This window comes from Xenopus laevis, chromosome 7L, assembly GCF_017654675.1.
Source record: "Xenopus laevis strain J_2021 chromosome 7L, Xenopus_laevis_v10.1, whole genome shotgun sequence".
Taxonomy (NCBI): Eukaryota; Metazoa; Chordata; class Amphibia; order Anura; family Pipidae; genus Xenopus; species Xenopus laevis.
Window position 1 is genome coordinate 12,862,106 of NC_054383.1, and position 22,691 is coordinate 12,884,796.

The window sequence follows — 22,691 nt, forward strand, 5'->3', positions numbered from 1 at the left end:
TTTCTCAAAAGAGCAAACAGATTTTTTTTTAGATTCAATTTTGAAATCTGACATGGGACTTAACATATTGTCAGTTTCCCAGCTGCCCCCAGTCATGTGAATTGTGCCTGCACTTTAGGATGGAACTACTTTCTGGCAGACTGTTGTTTCTCCTACTCAATGTAACTGAATGTGTCACAGTGGGACCTGGATTTTACTATGGAGTGCTGATCTTAGATCTACCAGGCAGCTGTTATCTTGTGTTAGGGAGCTGCTATCTGGTTACTTTCCCATTGTTCTGTTGTTAGGCTGCTGGGGGGGGGGGACTTGCAGTACAGCAGTAAAGAGTGACTGAAGTTGATCAGAGCACAAGTAACATGACTGGGGGCAGCTTGGAAACTGACAATATGTCTAGCCCCATGTCAGATTTTAAAAAAATCTTTTTTTTTAAAAAAAATGAATTTCAGTACAGAATTCTGCTGTTGCGTTTTGAAAAAAACATGTTTTCCCATGACCGTATCCCTTTAAATTTAGGGATGTACCGAATCCAGGATTCGTTTCGGGATTCGGTCAGGATTCTGGCTTTTTCAGCAGGATTCGGCTGAATCTTTCTGCCTGGCTGAATCGAATCCTAATTTGCATATGCAAATTAGGGGTGGGGAGGGAGATTGCGTGACTTTTTGTGACAAAACAAGGAAGTAAAAAAAAAATTCACCTTCCCACCCCTAATTTGCATATGCAAATTAGGATTTGGGTTCAGCCAAATCCAAAATAGTGGATTTGGTGCATCCCTAGTTAAATTGTTTTTTCTTTTTTCTCCAGGTACCCCCCATTCCATGACCTAATCCCATCCCCCCCTGCCCAATAAGAAATGACAGGGTCTGGCATGAGACAGGCACAAAGTAGTGTAAATCACAGGAGAAGTAGATGGGGGGAGGGCTGACAACACCACAACATGATGACTGGGAGAAGTGATTAGAGCGAGAGGCACATCTGCATCACAACCACCAACTACTCACATTGTTTCTATTAAGTTGGGGGGAGGGCAGGAAAGAATAATATATCACAGGGCCGAGAATAAAGTGGGCCCTTATGGAGAGGAAGGGGGTGGGTGTTGGTGCTGACAGCTCTCCCTTATACAGGGGGGGGGAGCCGTGTGTTGGGACAGGGTAGAATTACACAGGAATCTGGCTGGGGAATTAAAGGCGCAGTGGAAGGGTTAAAGGAATGTCCTTATTGCTGAGTGTAACAGAGAACTTCCCCTCGGTACAGCAGAGAAAGTTGAATAATCGCAGGCATTAATCATCTACTTTGATTTAAGACTGTGCTTCCTGCATGCGATCGGCCCCCAGACATACAGCTTTGTGCTCGGAATGAACCATTGCATACGATGCACCCCGATATTCCTGCGCACGTACCCTATTGTCCAGCAGCCCCCCAAACACAATATACTGCAATATAGACGCTGCTCCCACACTCCCAATCTCCTGCTGTTTGGCCTCTGCCACCAGATCCCAAATATACTAATTCCAACCCTGGAGATGTTATTATCTGTGTCCCAGTTTCTACTTCATCTCCAGGGATCCCCAACATACAGTGGAGCAAAGAAGCAATATGTCTGTCTATACTCGTCAATGTAGCACTACAGATACAACACTGTGTATCTCAGTGTCAACTCTCCTGAATAGCTGTCAGCTCCCCTACTGTATGTTACTATGTAATCCCCAACTCAACTGCCCTATTGCAAACTGCCATGTACTGTACTTCAACTGCCTACTACTATGTACCCCACACTGCATGCTACTAGCTACCCCCACTGACAGCTGTCCTACTGAACACTACTATGTACCCCACTGTCAACTGCCATTTTGCCTGCTGCTATGTACCCCACTGACAGCTGTCCTTTTGTATGCTACTCTATTTAGCCCACTCACAACTATCCTGCTGCTTGCTTCTATGTACCCCACTATAAACTGCCCTACTGCCTGCTGCTATGTACCAAACTGACAGCTACTCTACTGCCTGCTACTATGTACCCCACTGTCTGCTACCCAACTGTTATGTACCCCACTGTCAACTGCCTGCTGATATGTACCCCATTGTCAACTGTCCTAGTGCACATTGCTACGTACAACACAATCAGTTGCCCCACAAAACACAGCAATGTAGCCAACTCTCAGCTGCCCCTCTGCATGCTGCCATGTGCCCCACTGTGTGCTCTTATGTACTAAGCTGCCAGATGTACTACCGCATGCACAGCAGCCTCACAATATTATATTGCACGGAAACCAAAACAAACATCAAGATCCCATTGTCTGTATCAGCCTGTGTATAGCCTCCCCTCTGTGTCCTGTTTCACAGACCATACAAACACCCGTATACACAAATATACCCACAGTTACCCTGTGCCCAACAACTACTCGTACACTTCTACATGTGCAGATACTGCTGTCCACATACAAGTACACTGCCTATTTACCTCTACTACTGACTACTGCACATATCACCGACATAACCAAATGTATAGAATGCCATATAGAATGGGATACAGAATGTCTTTTAGAATGGGATATAGAATGGGATATAGAATGGGATATAAAATGGGATATAAAATGGGATATAAAATGGGATATAAAATGGGATATAAAATGAGATATAAAATGGGATATACAATGGGATATATAATGGAATAAAAAATAGGATATTGAATGGGATACAGAATGACATATAGAATGGGCTATACAATGGGATATAAAATAGAATACAGAATGGGATATAGAATGAAATAAAAAATGGGAAACAGAATGGGATACCGAATGGGATTCAGTATGGGATATAAAATTGGCTATACAATGGGATATAAAATAGGATATAGAATGAAATAAAAAATGGGATATAGAATGGAATAAAAAATGGGATATAGAATGGGAAACAGAATGGGAAACAGAATGGGAAACAGAATGGGAAACAGAATGGGAAACAGAATGGGAAACAGAATGGGATATAGAATGGGATACAGAATGGGATACAGAATGGGATATAGAATGGGATACAGAATGGGATACAGAATGGGATATAGAATGGGATACAGAATGGGAAGCAGAATGGGAAGCAGAATGGGAAACAATTGGAAACAGAATGGGATATAGAATGGGAAACAGAATTGGAAACAGAATGGGATATAGAATGGGAAGAAATGCAAAGAGGGAGAAGCTGACAAAGCGCAGACAAGTAACAAACCTACTCTCTCTCCACAAAATAAATATCACATGCCCTTCGTACAAACAAACAAACAAACAAACAGGGAGAGCAGGGCCCCCCAACACAAGTCACTGGAGCCAAAAATCCAATCACAAAGCAACATGGGCATTGACACCGGGAGGAAGGGTCAGGGGCACAGGGAAGGGAACGACTGGGGATAATCACACACTCAACAACAACAATGGCACAACTCATCACTAGCACTGACCCCACACAATGACAAAGGCACACGTAGCAAATATCTTTAGTCCCACTCACTGATGTGGGGAATGGGGGGGTACTACTAATCATTCAAACTAATGACACTGGGTGGGTCATAACTACAACCCCCCACCACCACCAATAACATAGGGAGAGGGAGCAAATTAGTACCAGTACCCCCAATCAATAACAGAGCATACAAATAAGGGATCCATTATCTGGAAACCTGTTATCCAGAAACCTCCAGTGTATGGGAGGGCCGTCTCCCACAGACTCCGTTTTATACAAATAATCCAAATTTTAAAAAAATAATTCTTCTTTTCTCTGTAATAATAAACCAGTACCTTGTACTTGATCCCAACTAAGATATAATTAATCCTTATTGGAAGCAGAACCAGCCTATTGGGTTTATTTAGTGTTTATATGATTTTCTAGTAGACTTAAGGTATGAAGATCCAAATTACGGAATGATCCGTTACCTGGAAAACCACAGGTCCCGAGCATTCTGGATAACAGGTCTCATACCTGTATATAATACAATAACATAGCAAGGGGTGGCAAATAAAACTAGCCCTACACAGTGCCACAGGGAGATAACATGGGTTATATACTGGTAAATGGGACCTGTTATCCAAAATGCTTGGGACCTGGTGTTTCCCGGATAATGGATCTTTCTGTAATTTGGATCTTCATACCTTAAGTCTACTACAAAATCATGTAAACATGAAATAAACCCAATAGACTGGTTTTGCTTCCAATAAGGATTAATTATATCTTAGTTGGGATCAAGTACAAGCTACTGTTTTATTATTACAGAGAAAAAAAGGAAATCATTTAAAAAAAAAAAAATGAATTACTTGATTATAATGGAGTCTATGGGAGAAGGCCTTCCCGTAATTCAGAGCTTTGTGGATAATGGGTTTTTGGATAAGGGCTCCCATACCTGTAACACTAGCCCAACCCCCGTGCCACAGAGAGAGAGGTGTTAGTGGCAATAGATGTAGAAACTGCAAGTGTTCCACTCAGTAACATGAAGAAAGGTAGCCACTAGCCTTATTGTGGCACAGAAGGGAAGGGGAGTCACTAGCCCCAGGCAGTGACACAGGGAAGGAGTTATTTATAGCCACGAGCATAACTGATCACTAGTGTCACTCATTGACACAGGCAGGGGTCACCAGTAGTGCCACTAAGTGATGTGGGGGAGGGGAGGTCCCAATCAGAGGGACAGGTGCTAATCAGCATCATTCAGTGATCACTAGTCCCTCTTGTAACACCCAAAGAGCAGATCCACTGGAAGAAATATCAGTAGCCCTGTGTGTGAGTGACATGGGGTATATTACTATTCACATTCAGTGACTGTGTAAAGGGATTTGCTAATATGTGTGCTGCACGGCTGTTAGAGGATTGTGGGAGCTGTAGTATAGGTGTGTGTATAGTGGGAGCTGTAGTATAGGTGTGTGTATAGTGGGAGCTGTAGTATAGGTGTGTGTGTATAGTGGGAGCTGTAGTATAGGTGTGTGTGTGTATAGTGGGAGCTGTAGTATAGGCGTGTGTATAGTGGGAGCTGTAGTATAGGTGTGTGTATAGTGGGAGCTGTAGTATAGGTGTGTGTATAGTGGGAGCTGTAGTATAGGTGTGTGTATAGTGAGAGCTGTAGTATAGGTGTGTGTATAGTGAGAGCTGTAGTATAGGTGTGTGTATAGTGGGAGCTGTAGTATAGGTGTGTGTATAGTGGGAGATGTAGTATAGGTGTGTGTATAGTGGGAGCTGTAGTATAGGTGTGTGTATAGTGGGAGCTGTAGTATAGGTGTGTGTATAGTGGGAGATGTAGTATAGGCGTGTGTATAGTGGGAGCTGTAGTATAGGCGTGTGTATAGTGGGAGCTGTAGTATAGGTGTCTGTATAGTGAGAGCTGTAGTATAGGTGTGTGTATAGTGGGAGATGTAGTATAGGTGTCTGTATAGTGAGAGCTGTAGTATAGGTGTGTGTATAGTGGGAGCTGTAGTACAGGTGTGTGTATAGTGGGAGCTGTAGTATAGGTGTGTGTATAGTGAGAGCTGTAGTATAGGTGTGTGTATAGTGAGAGCTGTAGTATAGGTGTGTGTATAGTGGGAGCTGTAGTATAGGTGTGTGTATAGTGGGAGATGTAGTATAGGTGTGTGTATAGTGGGAGATGTAGTATAGGTGTGTGTATAGTAGGAGCTGTAGTATAGGTGTGTGTATAGTGGGAGCTGTAGTATAGGTGTGTGTATAGTGGGAGATGTAGTATAGGTGTGTGTATAGTGGGAGATGTAGTATAGGTGTGTGTATAGTGGGAGCTGTAGTATAGGTGTGTGTATAGTGGGAGCTGTAGTATAGGTGTGTGTATAGTGGGAGATGTAGTATAGGTGTGTGTATAGTGGGAGCTGTAGTATAGGCGTGTGTATAGTGGGAGCTGTAGTATAGGTGTCTGTATAGTGAGAGCTGTAGTATAGGTGTGTGTATAGTGGGAGATGTAGTATAGGTGTGTGTATAGTGGGAGCTGTAGTATAGGTGTGTGTATAGTGGGAGCTGTAGTATAGGTGTGTGTATAGTGGGAGCTGTAGTATAGGTGTGTGTATAGTGAGAGCTGTAGTATAGGTGTGTGTATAGTGAGAGCTGTAGTATAGGTGTGTGTATAGTGAGAGCTGTAGTATAGGTGTGTGTATAGTGGGAGCTGTAGTATAGGTGTGTGTATAGTGGGAGATGTAGTATAGGTGTGTGTATAGTGGGAGATGTAGTATAGGTGTGTGTATAGTGGGAGATGTAGTATAGGTGTGTGTATAGTGGGAGATGTAGTATAGGTGTGTGTATAGTGGGAGATGTAGTATAGGTGTGTGTATAGTGGGAGATGTAGTATAGGTGTGTGTATAGTGGAAGCTGTAGTATAGGTGTGTGTATAGTGGGAACTGTAGTATAGGTGTGTGTATAGTGGGAGCTGTAGTATAGGTGTGTGTATAGTGGGAGATGTAGTATAGGTGTGTGTATAGTGGGAGATGTAGTATAGGTGTGTGTATAGTAGGAGCTGTAGTATAGGTGTGTGTATAGTGGGAGATGTAGTATAGGTGTGTGTATAGTGGGAGATGTAGTATAGGTGTGTGTATAGTGGGAGATGTAGTATAGGTGTGTGTATAGTGGAAGCTGTAGTATAGGTGTGTGTATAGTGGGAGATGTAGTATAGGTGTGTGTATAGTGGGAGATGTAGTATAGGTGTGTGTATAGTAGGAGCTGTAGTATAGGTGTGTGTATAGTGGGAGCTGTAGTATAGGTGTGTGTATAGTAGGAGCTGTAGTATAGGTGTGTGTATAGTGGGAGATGTAGTATAGGTGTGTGTATAGTAGGAGCTGTAGTATAGGTGTGTGTATAGTGGGAGATGTAGTATAGGTGTGTGTATAGTGGGAGATGTAGTATAGGTGTGTGTATAGTGGGAGATGTAGTATAGGTGTGTGTATAGTGGGAGATGTAGTATAGGTGTGTGTGTATAGTGGGAGATGTAGTATAGGTGTGTGTATAGTAGGAGCTGTAGTATAGGTGTGTGTATAGTGGGAGATGTAGTATAGGTGTGTGTATAGTAGGAGCTGTAGTATAGGTGTGTGTATAGTGGGAGATGTAGTATAGGTGTGTGTATAGTGGGAGATGTAGTATAGGTGTGTGTATAGTGGGAGATGTAGTATAGGTGTGTGTATAGTGGGAGATGTAGTATAGGTGTGTGTGTATAGTGGGAGATGTAGTATAGGTGTGTGTATAGTGGGAGCTGTAGTATAGGTGTGTGTATAGTGGGAGATGTAGTATAGGTGTGTGTATAGTAGGAGATGTAGTATAGGTGTGTGTATAGTGGGAGATGTAGTATAGGTGTGTGTATAGTGGGAGATGTAGTATAGGTGTGTGTATAGTGGGAGATGTAGTATAGGTGTGTGTATAGTGAGAGATGTAGTATAGGTGTGTGTGTATAGTGGGAGATGTAGTATAGGTGTGTGTATAGTGGAAGCCCCAGTGGGTCCCTGCAGAGCCAGGCAGAGAGGAGCTCAGAGAAGCCACAACACAGACCCTATTACAGTTAAGAGGATACTCTCCGTGTCATATTCAAATGTGCAGCAGAGATACCCCCAGCTCTTATGCACAACTCCCAGTCCCAAAACTCCCAGCACCCACAAATCCCAGTCCCACAACTCCCAGTCCCACAACTCCCAGCACCCCTCAGATCTCTCAGCTGGAAGTTGTAGCACCAACAAGCTGCACAATGAGTTCCCCTCAATCAGGGAGTCCAGTGTTAAACGTGTAAAAGGAATCATTCAGTGTCAGCGAGTCCCTGCCCCGCAGAGCTCACACTCTAATGACTGAGGCACAGCCGGGTCTCCCAGGCAGGGGAGTAGCAGCCGCTCTGTCCGTATCACTTACCGCCAATTCTGGGTTGTCGTTGTCCCTGTGAGACACCGCTCGGATAACTCCGGCTCTCCAGCCCCAGCGACCGATCTGCCCGATCTCCGGCGGCTCCTCTCCTCCTCCGAGGACCAAACAGACGAAGCGCTTCCCTACGAGCTCCGGCCGCACTCCCAGCGCCATGACAATAAGACAGAGCCCCAGTCACAATCCTCTCTCTCTCTCGTTCCCTTATGAGCAGCGGCGGCGGCGGCACATGCTGAGAGTCCCCGGCTCCTTCCAGAGAACTGTGTGCCGGCTCCTCCAGCCGCCGCGTCCCCCTCGCAGCCTCAGGCACTCAGAGCTGACACACAGCACAGCGAACCGCTCCGCCGCCCCTGTCAGATGCAACGAGGCCGACTAGTGGCGGCAGCAGACGGTGTCCTTCCGCCAGACTGGCCTCAAAAAAGTGCCCTGAACCTGAGCAAATGTCATGCACTAAATGACTGCAGAGCTAACACTTCATATTAGTAACAGCAACCCGCACTTACTAACCATTAATTCTAGGTAAGGAATTATTCATGCACATTATAAATAAATAACAATATCATAATAATTACATTACACAGGACATCAGGCTGAGAAAGCAAACATTGCCTATGTATTTTATTATTATTAGTATGTATTTTATTATTATTATTATTATTAATAATATTATTATTATGTATTTTATTATTATTATTGTTATTATGTATTTTATTATTATTATTATCATTATTATCATTATCATTATTATTATTATTATTTTATTATTATTAATATTATGTATTTTATTATTATGTATTTTACTATTATTGTTATTATTATTATTATTATTATTATTATGTATTTATTATTATTATAATTATTATTATTTTATTATTATTATTTTATTATTATTATTATTATTATTATTATTATTATTATTATTATTATTATTATTATTATTATTATGTATTTTATTATTATTATTATGTATTTTATTATTATTATTATTATTATTATTATTATTATTATTAGTATGTATTTTATTATTATTATTAGTATGTATTTTATTATTATTATTAGTATTATTATTTTTTATGTTTATTATTAGTAGTATTATTATTAATAGTAGCGTATTATCACTCCACAAATAATTACATTTTCAGAATAAAATATATTTAAAGGAACAGTTCAGTGTAAAAATAAAAACTGGGTAAATAGATAGGCTGTGCAAAATAAATAATGTTTCTAATATAGTTAGTTAGCCAAATATGTAATGTATAAAGGCTGGAGTGACTGGATGTCTAACATAATAGCCAGAACACTACTTCCTGCTTTTCAGCTCTATAACTCTGAGTTAGTCAGTGACTATAAGGGGGGCCACATGGGACATAACTGTTCAGTGAGTTTGCAATTGATCCTCAGCATTAAGCTCAGATTCAAAAGCAACGGTTATGAGCGATGTGCCCTATCTATTTAACCAGTTTTTATTTTTACACCGAACAATTTCTTTAAAGAAATGGTTAACCTTTAAGTTAACTTTTAGGACCTTATTTATCAAAATCGGAATTTTTTGATTTTAAAAAGTCCAACCAAACTGGAATCCACGATTGGACCTTATTTATTATAAAGAAAATCTCGATCCAAGCGGATCAGGGACAAACACGAGTAAAAATTGAGCAAAAATCCAAACCGTACATTTTCTTTCGTAGTTTTTTCCAGAACTGCTTGATTTTTTCAGGGCTTTTTCCCAAAAATCACGAATTTTTGTGATTTTTGAAAAAAGTCCGAAATAGTCGGATATTCCATTGCAGACCACAGAACCTTTCAAATAGAAAAGGGACTTCTCCCATTGACTTATATAAAAAAAATCAAGGTTTTTTTTCCCACTAAAAATTCAGATTTTATAACTAGAGTTTTCGAGTTTTTTTCTTTCGGACCTTGATAAATAACCCCCTTGTTTTAGAATGACCAATTCTAAGCAACTTTTCATTATGTGCAATATTTTGTATAGTTGTTGATATAGATGTATTCTTCTTCTGACTCTTTCCAACTTTCAAATGGAGGTCACTGACCCCATCTAAAAAACAAATGCTCTGTAAGGCTACACATTTATTGTTATTACTACTTTTTATTACTCATTTTTATATTCAGTCCTCTCCTATTCATATTCCAGTCTCTCATTCAAATCAATGCATGGTTGCTAAGGTAATTTGGACCCTAGCAACCAGATTCCTGAAATTGCACACAACGTTATCTCCAGTCAGGGCTGTGCTCTCTGTATCCAAAGCAGTTACTGAAAGATGACTCCCAGCACCCCTGGCACCAAAACATACTTTTTTGCCCTATGTACAAAGCTTTAACATAACTGGCTGACTGAGTGCAGTAAATGGAACAGCAAGACTGCGCCACCTGCTGGATGAACACGATATGTATTACTTTTACTCTTTCAACTCCCTTTGGTTCCCTTCTAACTTTTGTAGGGTCAGACCTAGGGACACATATTCTTTTATTCCCCCTTTAATGCACCACTGCTGTTGATTTCTAGCGGTGCTTCAGCCGTGGCCAAACTACAACCCCCAGCATGATGCTTTAAAGTAGTAGTTCACCTTAAAATGAGCTTCTAGTCAGTTCTGACAGACGAATTTTAACAATTTCCACCTGGGGTTTTGGTTTTTTTTTTGTTTTTGTTTTATTTACACTCAAACTTGCAATCCAAATGTATCCAGTTCCTAGGATTTTTAATTATTAGATTTAATTATCCTAGCAACCAGGGAGCAAATTTGAAATCAAGATGCAAGATAAATAGTAGAGATACTAATAGGAATAACAATTACACAAGGTCTGTTTTTTTTATCGTTGCCAGGGTCAGTGACCAACAACAACCAGAAAACATTTTTGGCTGCAACAACGAAGGCTACTAATTCAAAAACTATACAAAAATAAATAGTAGAGCAGTTTAAATATTGCCTAGAAGAAGCCCATCTAAAACAAATTAAATGTTAATGTAAAGGTGAGCTTCCCCTTTAAGCCTATAGCTGCGCTATACATGCAGCTGAGATGTAGAAGTTTACATGGAAAGGATAACACTGTTTTCTACTGATGGTTCCCTTAGAAAGCTAAAAAGAGTGGCCTGAATGGGGTAAGTACAGTGATAAGGCAGTAAGGCTTAATATAATCATATAACTGAACTAACGGTTATATAATATGTACAGGTAATCTCTCCAGAACGATGTCTAGGCCATATAGAAAAATTAGTAAATATAGATGCACTCTGATCTATGTGTTCATGGATATTCTGATCAGAATAGAAGCAATACAGAAATATAAAGGCAGATCTGTCTGTGCACATCTAAACCTAATTTAATTTATGATAAATAGACTTAGGATAAAGAACTATATAGATATATGATTGGTAGAAAGAAAGAAAGATGCAACCTGCTATCCCACAGTCACACTCCCTTCCCAGAGACTATTATCCACTGTTACTATAGGCACCATCTCTCCCTACTATACCTGCTATCCCACAGCCACACTCCCTTCCCAGAGACTATTATCCCACTGTTACTATAGGCACCATCTCTTCCTACTATACCTGCTATCCCACAGTCACACTTCCTTCTCAGAGACTATTATCCACTGTTACTATAGATACCATCTCTCCCTACTATACCTGCTATCCCACAGTTACACTCCCTTCCCAGAGACTATTATCCCACTGTTACTATAGATACCATCTCTCCCTACTATACCTGCTATCCCACAGTTACACTCCCTTCCCAGAGACTATTATCCACTGTTACTATAGGCACCATCTCTCCCTACTATACCTGCTATCCCACAGTCACACTCCCTTCCCAGAGACTATTATCCACTGTTACTATAGACTCCATCTCTCCCTACTATACCTGCTATCCCACAGTTACACTCCCTTCCCAGAGACTATTATCCCACTGTTACTATAGATACCATCTCTCCCTACTATACCTGCTATCCCACAGTCACACTCCCTTCCCAGAGACTATTATCCACTGTTACTATAGACACCATCTCTCCCTACTATACCTGCTATCCCACAGTCACACTCCCTTCCCAGAGACTATTATCCCACTGTTACTATAGATACCATCTCTCCCTACTATACCTGCTATCCCACAGTTACACTCCCTTCCCAGAGACTATTATCCACTGTTACTATAGGCACCATCTCTCCCTACTATACCTGCTATCCCACAGTCACATTCCCTTCCCAGAGACTATTATCCCACTGTTACTATAGGCACCATCTCTCCCTACTATACCTGCTATCCCACAGTCACACTCCCTTCCCAGAGACTATTATCCCACTGCTACTATAGGCAGTGGGATTAGATATATTGGATCATTCATCTGACACCCAACTGCTGCATGAAGACAGAATGAAGTGAAACAAATGCTGAGAGAGGATTAGTGAACATAAACTTGATTATTTCCGAAACAGTACAGAATTTTTAATTGATTGTATTCAGAAAGTCTCTTATTTCAGTATGATGAAGTTTATATTCATTTTCATTTTCGCAATAGTTCCCCTTTAAAGGCGTTAGACGCCCATTTTTATTACAATACATATAAAGTAAGGATGAAGTATGTCATATTTTACATAGGAAAAAGCAACCACAGATGCCTTATTCTTGTGTTCCCGGCTGATGAGCAGAAGCAAAAGGAACCTCACATCCATATTTCTACCACATGGGCACCGCATGAAATAGAAACTGGAGGGACCTTCTAGAATCTAGAGGATTAAAATCAGAGTGCTGCCATTTCTTGGAGGCACTTCATTCAAAGAACAGTGGTCATGGAGCAACTATTCATTTATTAAAGCATCCCTGCCCCCATACCAAAACAATGTACATGGTAATGATTGCAAGCTCTATTGAACAGGGCCCTCTTTACCTCCTGTATTGATCCGTGTTTTTATGTTTGATGTATATGTCCTTCTATTGTACAGCGCTGCAGAATCTGTTGGTGCTTTATACATATAATAATAACCATGCAGAACGTATGTACACCCATGCTCAACCCTATGGACACACACTTGCTTATGGCTATGGCAACCACTCTACAGAGCTAACTAGTCCTAGACAAAGACAGAGAAGAATGGTGCATGTCACAGACTGATGTTCTGCAGCACAAATCACACTGCTATGGTTACAGCATATAGTACAGGTGCATTAGCAACACAGACCATTGTCTGCACCACCGCATTGTGTCTAAATAGGAGAAAACTCTCTTGTTGTGTTTCCAGACATGGACAGAAGGTATTGATGCAGGAGAACAGCACTCTCTGTATATCTGCCCATACATATCTGTATATATGACTATAAAAGTGATTAGATTAACTAATCATATATTAAAATACTTACCTATTTTTTTGCACAATGAAACAAAATATCATTCTAAGCATACTTACCAATCAATTAAAAATTGTCAGTGGTTTTAAAGTTAATTGTATAAGTAATTGTTTGTTCTGACTCTAGAAACAATGCAACAAAGGCCAGCTCTACTCCAGCCAAGTTCCTTGCATGCCTCTTTACAGGTCTGTTAATCAGCTGGCTTCTGCTACATTGTTCCACTGTTTGGAGTCAGACCCAGCAGTGCAGAAGAATAGAAAAAGAATAGAAAAGACGGGCAAATGCCTCTATGCAGAAACCTATGAATTATTGGAAGGCCATTTAATTTGAATATGTTTTTATTTATTTCCTTTTTCCCCTGTAATAATAAAACAATAGACTGTTCTTGATGGGAACTAAGCTGCATCATTCCATTTATTTATTTGTTACGAGCCAAATGACAGGTCCCAGGCATCTTGGTTAATAGATCCAATATCTGGAAATGGTAATGTATATTTTACTTATGGTTCTCTTGGAAGGTTTCATTCTTCTACTCTCCATTATATATATATTTAGGTAGCTGGAATCAGCTTTCTGGGGGTAAAGCAGCCCACGGCACAATCACAACTCATAAGAGGGTAGTCTCTTTCTGGCAGTTTATTTTCACTTGCAGCAAAACAACATAAACAGTTCAAAATAAATTCCTTGCCACTTAAAACCCTGGCTGGACTAGCAGTCCCGGAACCACTCTGTTAGGAACCTAGGGCATAAATAAGCTCTGCCCTGGACTTTCCCAGGTACCCTAGTGGTGACCTCACCACAATATATATATATATATATATATATATATATATATATATATATATATATATATATATATATATATATATAATATGTCCAATGGTACCTGCACTCTGTCCACTCCAATGTCTTTGTGGGTGTTTGGGGTGTTATACAAGAGTTGAAGATGGACCAGCACTCCAATTTAATCAAACAAATAGTGTTTTTATTCAAACATCACTGTGCATCCAACGTTTCGGCCCAGATTAGGGCCTTTATCAAGGTTGATAAAGGCCCTAATGTGGGCCGAAACGTTGGATGCACATTGTTGTTTGATCTGCTGGTCCATCTTTGACTGTATATATATATATACATACATAGGTGTGGGATCCTTTATTCAGAAAGCTCCAAATTACGGACTGGCTGTCTCCCATAGACTCCATTTTATCCAAAATAATCCACGTTTTTAAAATTTATTTCCTTTTCTCTGTAATAATAAAACAGTACCTGGTACTTGATCCAAACTAATTTAAATCCTTATTGGAAGCAAAACCAGCCTATTGGGTTTATTTAATGTTTACATGATTTTTCTAGTAGACATAAAGTATGAAGATCTATATTATTCAAAGATCCATAATCTCGAAAACCCCAGGTCCCAAGCATTCTGGATAACAGATCCCATACCTGTATATATAAGTCGGGCTCCTATATATAAATAGTATATTGCCCTGGTGTCCCTTGCTAGTCTCTAGGGCAGGGATCCCCAACCTTGTGAACCCGTGAGCAACATTCAGAAGTAAAAGGAGTTGGGGAGCAACACTAGCATGAAAATATTCCTAAGGTGCCAAATAAGTGCTGTGATTGGCCATTTAGTAGCCCCTATGTGCATTGTCAACCTACATTGAGGCTCTGTTTAGCAGTGCACCTGGTTTTTATGCAGCCAAAACTTGCCTCCAAGCCTGGAATTCAAAAATAAGCTCCTGCTTTGAGGCCACTGGGAGCAACATCCAAGGGGTTGGTGAGTAACATGTTGCTCACGAGCTACTGGTTGGGGATCGCTGCTCTAGGGAAATGCTATATTAGAATAGGCCCAAATAGAACATTTAGTAATGGCTCCCTCCATTCCACCCTCTGACACCTATGTGTCTAATATCAGCAGGAACCCTTCTGTCCACTAATATAACAAAGTTCTGGATTGTGTTTGTTCTCAAAAACAAAGTTTTTTTCCCTAAGGTGAAAAATCTATATGTCCCCTGGCAACCAAGACCCAGATTTGTGCAATGCCGGCAACCTCTATAGTTATGGACCCATCCTTCTAAGTATTCAAAGACCTTAGAATTTAGCATTTCTGAATTGGACATTTGCCATGGAGTGTAAATACAGATTTTTTTCCAAGATTTTGTACACTCCACACTCATTTGCAAAAATCCATGTGCCTTGGCAGAAATGTTGTGAGCCTTAACTTATCCTTCTGGCCAAGGTCAACTTTGCACTGGCAGGAGTATGGTCTTCATCTTATGGAAGTTGCTGCCACACTACTATCATTTGCCCCTGTTGGTGTTCCACTTCACCTTTATCCTGACCCTGCGTAGCCTTTTTTGGAGACAATTGGATAGACCATGACAAATGCGCACCATTTTTATTGTTCTAGGGGAAGTGTCAGAATCTCTAAAATCTCAGAAATACATCTTAGCTTCCAGCCTAGAATGTCCATGGGTCACCAATAGCAAACATATCATTTATTATAACAGTAGGAGACATTTTCATGGATTTGTATTATTATATTCATGTAGTATTTTGTTTCTGCATTGGAAACAAGAAGATTCAAGGTTGGTCAGCTCTTGAGTGTGTCTGTTGTTAAGCTGATTTTAGAGAAGGGAATAGAGTATATTTGCCCCGGACCCCTAAAATAAGAGGGTCCCATACAGCAAGCATATATGAAAGTAAGGAAATATATTGTTAGACAGCTCCAATATATACATCAGAATGTCCAATCTGCAGCATGCTCAGCATTTAAGGGGATTGGGGAGTGCTGAGAGTGGGAGTCTTGGGAGTCCAAGAGAGCACCCCTTATTATGCAGCAGCCACAGGCTCTGACCATGGATCCACCTGAAAGGCAGCAGGGGGCCCTCAGGTCTATCTGCTTCCAGGCAGAAATGGCAACATCTGAGCCATGCAGGCATTTAAAAAAAAAGGGGGGGAGGCAACTAATTTGCTGTGTGGGGCCCCTGCACCCCCTCATCTGTTATTGCTCTGGTCCTCCTTGCAAAATGCAATTCAATTTAAATACAATTTGCTACAATGCACAATCATTCTTCATGGCCTTTTTTATCGAAGCTGCAGCAAATCAAATATACCAAATGATTGCCAAAACTGGCATCTGGATCCTCTTGCATATTTCTGTGGCAGCTGTTGGCAGTTTTGGAACTGTATCTGAGTCTGTCACGGGGATAGGCAGGCTGCAGATGGCTGGCTCTGACCATTGGAAGTATTCTTGCTTGTCATTTTTGTTGCTATCAACTTGATGAAACTAAATTGAGCCCTGCCCCTTGCATTAATATCTGCATTTTAGAATTTGATTCCAGAAAAAGGTAAAAATTTAAATGAAAAACATTGTGGGCTCAGCAGGAAGAACAGCCTTACAGCTGCTGCTTGGATTCTAACATCTGCTGGGTAACGGGAAATTTCAACATTTGACTTTACATATGTAGCCAAGGTTATGCTGGGTGCTAACTGACAGATTCGCAAATTACCCACCCTGGGACATTAACAGCTCCTATACCACCCAGACATATTCTGGCACAGTGAAAGTAATATATATATATATAGTGAATAAAGTACCCCCTCTTGTAAAATATAAGGATATTATAAGTTACCGAGGAGTTTCATGACCATATAAAAACACGAGGCCGAAGGCCGAGTGTTTTTATACAGGTCATGGAACTCCGAGGTAACTTCTAATATCCTCATATTTTACAACTGGGGGTACTTTATTTATTATAATACACAAATTTAAGTAAGTCATGTGACAGAAAGTACATCAGAACTCACCGTTTATAACTGATGACATCAGAACTCACCGTTTATAAGGATATAATTTACAGGATATTCATGGCTTTTGTGTATTATATTTATATCCTTATAAACGGTGAGTTCTGATGTCATCAGTTATAAACGGTGAGTTCTGATGTCATTTCTGTCACATGACTCATTGAAATTTGTGTATTATAATAAATAAAGTACCCCCAGTTGTAAAATATGAGGATATTAGAAGTTACCTCGGAGTTCCAAGGCCTTCAGCCTCGTGTTTTTATATGGTCATGAAACTCCTCGGTAACTTATAATATCCCTATATTTTACAAAAGGGGGTACTTTATTCACTATATATAGTATATAATATAGTCTAGAGGGTGGCAAACTGCTTCTATACTCTAGCAAGGTGCATGGTAAAACTTCATTTATATTTCATTAACGCAAGTGCAAGTGCAAAACTTTCCTACAACACACAGGAGTGATATTATTCATGGAACTACCACTTCCCGCCATGTATTCAGGGGTTATTATGGATGGAATTGCCACTGTGTTAATCCTGCCAGAGTCAGATTGGGGTACGCGTGGGCCCACCGGGTAACTGACTCAATAGCCCACCACCACCCACTAAAGGGCCCACAAATCAGCCACCACTGCGTTAAAAGATTAAAGATGGCCGTGAGTTTCACAGTGGAACGCATGGCAGCAGTGGGGAGTGGTGGGGACAGCTGGCTTTCAGGTAGGTGGCAGACCCAAAAGGGTCAGAGCCCAACAGGATTTTTAAAGGTAAAGATTCACTTTTTAGCCTTTTAGCCATTTTGGTTTTTAGGATTCGTTTTTCTGCAGTTGGAGGCATTTGTTCTGAAGTAGGTCAATCAACTGTATCTGCATAAGCCACTTGATGCCCAGTTAACCAACCAATCCTATAAGTTACCCAATGTGTAGTAGTCACCAATATTACCTAGAATATGTTCTCTTTGAAGCTGGAAAGGCCTCATTAAACTGAACTACAATATATTCCCATATTTATATCATCTTATACTAGTTCTGTTTTGACTATGACCCAAATATTTTCTGTACTTATTGACATTCTGCACCATAGGAACTCTCTAGAGAACTCAGATTGACAGCCGGGGTACAGGCAGGTTCTCTGCAGTCAGTGAGTGACCTCTGCAAGTTCACTAATTGGCCTAATCCACAATCATCCAACATACAATATTCCATTCTCTTACAGGTGTTTCCATGGAAACTGCCAATAGCTCGTAGGTAATATCAAGTCAAGGCACGAGATGATTCACACACTGTCAATGAAGCATTTGGCTTTAGAAGGTTTCATATCTGGGATACACATTTATATATTCTCTCGCTATTTTTTTTCTATAGAGAAATTCAGATGGAAACGTGGAGAGTCTATGGGAAATTCATTCTCGAAAAAGACATTTTATGCATTATAGAGGATACATAGCGGTTACATACATGTGGACCTTCAGGCAAAGTGGTCTAAGTGATCAACCACTGCTTCGACAAGGACATTTCCATCATCTGGGGTGCAGATATGACTTATGTCAACCTTGTGCCCAGATTACCAAGTCAAGTATCCAATGACTGGATCTAATACTGCTGTATGTGAACCCAATGGAGGCAGCAATGACATCATTTTATCTGGAACACCTTCTGATCCATCCTACTGAATGACCATCATGAGTGAAGTCATAACGTAACAGTAACACTGCCATAATTCCAGAAATATCCATAACAAATCAGCCTCGGACTTGGGTCCTGGGCCCACCAGGGTTGCTGCCCCAGGGGCCCCTAACCCAAGGCCCCCACTCCAGTCACAACCTCCCTTTTCCAGCAATGCTATCCTTGTTTCTTGATAACCACAATCGGGGCCATTGGAGGAGGTCAGGGAGCAGAGCTCAGGGTCCACGTGGGGGCAGATCTGGGTCTGTTCCAGTCCAAACATTGAACACATGGCTACCCAAAAGAAATCTCTATTGAGGTTGGTGAGCTAATAATTGTTTGCCCAATTTGATAGTGGATCAAATATGAGTCAACCCCACCCATGCCACCCAACTTTGTTAATATCAGATTCAAACTGGATAACTTTATCTGCCTGTGTGTGCCCAACTGAAGAGCCTCTTAAAGAGATACTTACACCAGAAATGTAACCTTTTTTTTACATCTACCATAAAATTGACTCAGCATGACCTATAGGTAACTTTAGGGGGCAGATTTACTAAGCTCGAGTGAATAGTTTGAATGCATAAATATTTGAATTTGAAGTATTTTTTTGGGTACTTCGACCATCGAATTGGTCAAATTCAATCGAATAGAATGATTCGAACAATTCAAAGTAAAAATCGTTCGACCATTCGACAATTCCATAAACGAAGTACTGTCTCTTTAATAAATCCTTCGACTCAATACTTCGCCAAATAAAAGCTACCAAGTTGAATGTTAGCCTATGGGGACATTGTAGATAGGTTTTGGGCACTTTTTATGATCAAATAAAAATCATTCGCTCGATCGCTTAAAATCATTCGATTCAAAGGATTTTATCGTTCGATCGAATGATTTTTCTTTGACCGTTCGATCTAACCTTTTGCGCTAAAATCCTTCGAATTTTACATCGAGGGTCGAATTCGAGGGTTTTTTAACCCTCGAAATTCGACCCTTGATAATTCTGCCCCTTAATGTACATTCATATTTTAAAAAGTAGTTTTTAGTCAGTATCATTTTAAGGTTTCTAAGTAACTTGAAAAAGTGGTTCCAAAGAAGCAGTGATTCCACATGAAAATCGACTTGAATATAAATCGCATTAGGGTCAATAAAAAATGTAGAGTTTAAGGGGAGGAGTAGAATCATGTGCCATTGCTCTAATGCCCAAAACTGTGGCTAATCAAGTTCCTAAGTCTAAAATATTTATTTAACGCATTACATATAACACACAGGAGCAAGTATTATTTATAATTATCAGTCAGAAATAAAGTGCTAATTAATTCTTCACTGAATACGGCATAATTTATAGACCATGAAACCACATACTATAAAACCAGATATACTGGGAAATTATGTATTTTTTTTTAATTATAGCATACATTTTCATTTAATGTTCAGACAAAATCTTTTATTAGCCGGCGTATACTCCGTTTTCTTATTAACCCTCTATTTACATACACGGTACAAATCTTTTTTAATTCCTGTCTTCACTACGAAGGGTCACAATGTTTCTATGGTAACAGAGATGGAAGTGAATCAATGTCTCTTATAATTGTGGTTTTCTTTTGTTTCCGAAAGTTTTTTTTTTTTACATACCCTTTAGAGCTGAGTTGTACGAAAACAGTGTTTTTTTTTTTAATATTAAATATTTCTTGGGTTAGATGTGCCAAATGGTTCTTTTCTGCTGTAAAAGTCTATGTCTATGTTTCTGTATCCTGACTGAAACTTCCTACATTGTTCACACTTTATACAAAATGGTAATGAGGCACCAGCACTGTGTCACTGTATGTAGTACATATTAGACTGGTCCTGATTCCTGTCTCCTGCTCTGTTCTGTCTTCCCTCCCTGTGTGTGCCATTCTCTGCTTGCCCAGTGCTGCTTGTGTGTGCCATTCTCTGCTTACTCAGTGCTGCTTGTGTGTGCCATTCTCTGCTTGCCCAGTGATGCTTGTGTGTGCCATTCTCTGCTTGCCCAGTGCTGCTTGTGTGTGCCATTCTCTGCTTGCCCAGTGCTGCTTGTGTGTGCCATTCTCTGCTTGCCCAGTGCTGCTTGTGTGTGCCATTCTCTGCTTGCCCTATGCCACCTGCGGAATGTAAGCCTGTTAGGGGTTTGTTGTTGGGGTCTGTTAGCATTTAGAAATTGTTGTTAAGGGCCCCTAAAGTGTTTAATCATGTGTTGGGCTTGTTGTATTATCCACAAGGAGAAGGAAACCCAGTCGGCGCAAAAACCCTCCCCCCCTCCTGTGTGTTGCCCACCCTCCCTCCTCCCCCCTGGCCTACCTGTCCCGCTGGGCAAATGCCCCTAACTTGTTACTTACCCTTCTGCGCAGGTCCAGTCCACGGAGTTCACAGGCACCATCTTCTTCCACGTGATCTTCTTCTTGCTTTGACCGGCGTTTTGGCGCATGCGCAGTAGGAGCATTTCGCCGGTACGGATCTACTGCGCATGCGCCAAAAGTCACAAAGTTTTCCGATTTCACTTCGAGACTTTTGGCGCATGAGCAGTAGATCATACTGGCGAAATGCTCCTACTGCGCATGCGCCGGTCAAATCAGGAAGATCGCTTGGAAGAAGATGGCGTCGGTGAACTCCGTAGACTGGACCTGCGCAGAAGGGTAAGTAACAAGTTTGGGGCATTTGCCCAGCGGGACAGGTAGGCCAGGGGGGAAGAGGGAGGGGAAGCAACACAGGGGAGGGGGGGAGGGTTTTTGCGCCGACTGGGTTTCCTTCTCCTTTAAGGGTATGTTTTAACATGACTTACATTTTTGGGGTTTGGGCTTTATTAGCCAAATCCAAGCACTTTTGCAGGATTTAGAGTCTATGAAATTCTAACTGGTTTAATGATGCAAATTCGGGGTTTTTTCTTCAATTTAGAATATGTTAATAAGGATTCCCATCTGGTGTGGTATTCTATTTAACCTTTTGCCAATGATTTGGCCAAATCCAAAAATGATGGATGGGATACAATGGCGGCTCCATGGGTAGCACTTCTGCCTTACAGCACTGGGGTCCTGAGTCAATGTCGGACTGGAGTGTATGGGGCCCACTGGGGCTACCAACTCAGGGACCCCCACCCCAGTTGTGCGGCCCCTCCACACTTGGCTACCTTTTTAACTTTTACATTTTCCTTGCAGACACAATGGGGGGGGGGAACAGGAGTCCTGGTGTCCCGCCTGCCCATGATCTACAAGTAGTTTGTTTCTCCTCCGTATATTTGTGTGTATTCCTCTGGGTACTCCAGTTTCCTCCTTCACTCCAAAAAACATCCAGGCAGGCTAATTGGGTACAATTTTTTTTTCTTTTAAAAGTATTTTCCTGTGAATGAACCAATTAGGAACCTTAGATTGTGAGTTCTGCTGGGACAATACTGGAGTGATTGATGTATAATCTCTGTATGGAGCTGAGTGGGAGTGTTGGGGACACTGCATTGTTCTTCTCTGTCATTGACGACTGTATGACGGATATCCGGGCACTAAGTAGAAATGTTCCAGTGGGCACATACACGGCAAGTATATTTGCAGCTAAAGCAATGAATGCAAAGCTTCTCTTGAAAGGTCAGTTTTGTGGGGAGAATCTTCCTTCATTGCCTGGCAACAGTTTTCTATTCCACTGAACAGCTAAAGAGAAGTCGCACTGATATATCTTCATTTGTAGGACACTGAGTTTTCAGAACAAATTCATCTGTTTCATGGCAAAAAGAAAAATGAACCTGCAGAAACTGGGTTCTACCATTATTGTATTAATATTATTTTTTTTAATTATCATTTCACTTTGTCTTTGTCGCCCCTTGCATTAATTGAAATGGTTCAGAAATGATTCCTCTGAAATGATTATATTGTTTATGTTTAGGATGTTTGCACAATGGACATGGAAAGGTATAGGTTTTATTCCCTTTTGTATATGGCAACATCATATACAGTGATATTACTGGCGCAAAAGCAAATTAAA

The 22,691-nt window shown here is 40.8% G+C and overlaps 1 protein-coding gene across 1 annotated transcript in view; it reads right to left on the reverse strand.

Annotated features, from left to right (window-relative positions):
• Positions 1–8,163, reverse strand: part of jmjd1c.L (jumonji domain containing 1C L homeolog) — a 226,646-nt gene extending 218,483 nt beyond the window's left edge. Inside the window, exon 1 of the mRNA XM_018225114.2 lies at positions 7,858–8,163. Coding sequence (XP_018080603.1) covers positions 7,858–8,022 — 165 coding nt within the window. The 5' untranslated portion in view covers positions 8,023–8,163. The remainder of the gene's footprint in view (positions 1–7,857) is intronic.
• Between the last annotated feature and the right edge of the window lie 14,528 nt (positions 8,164–22,691).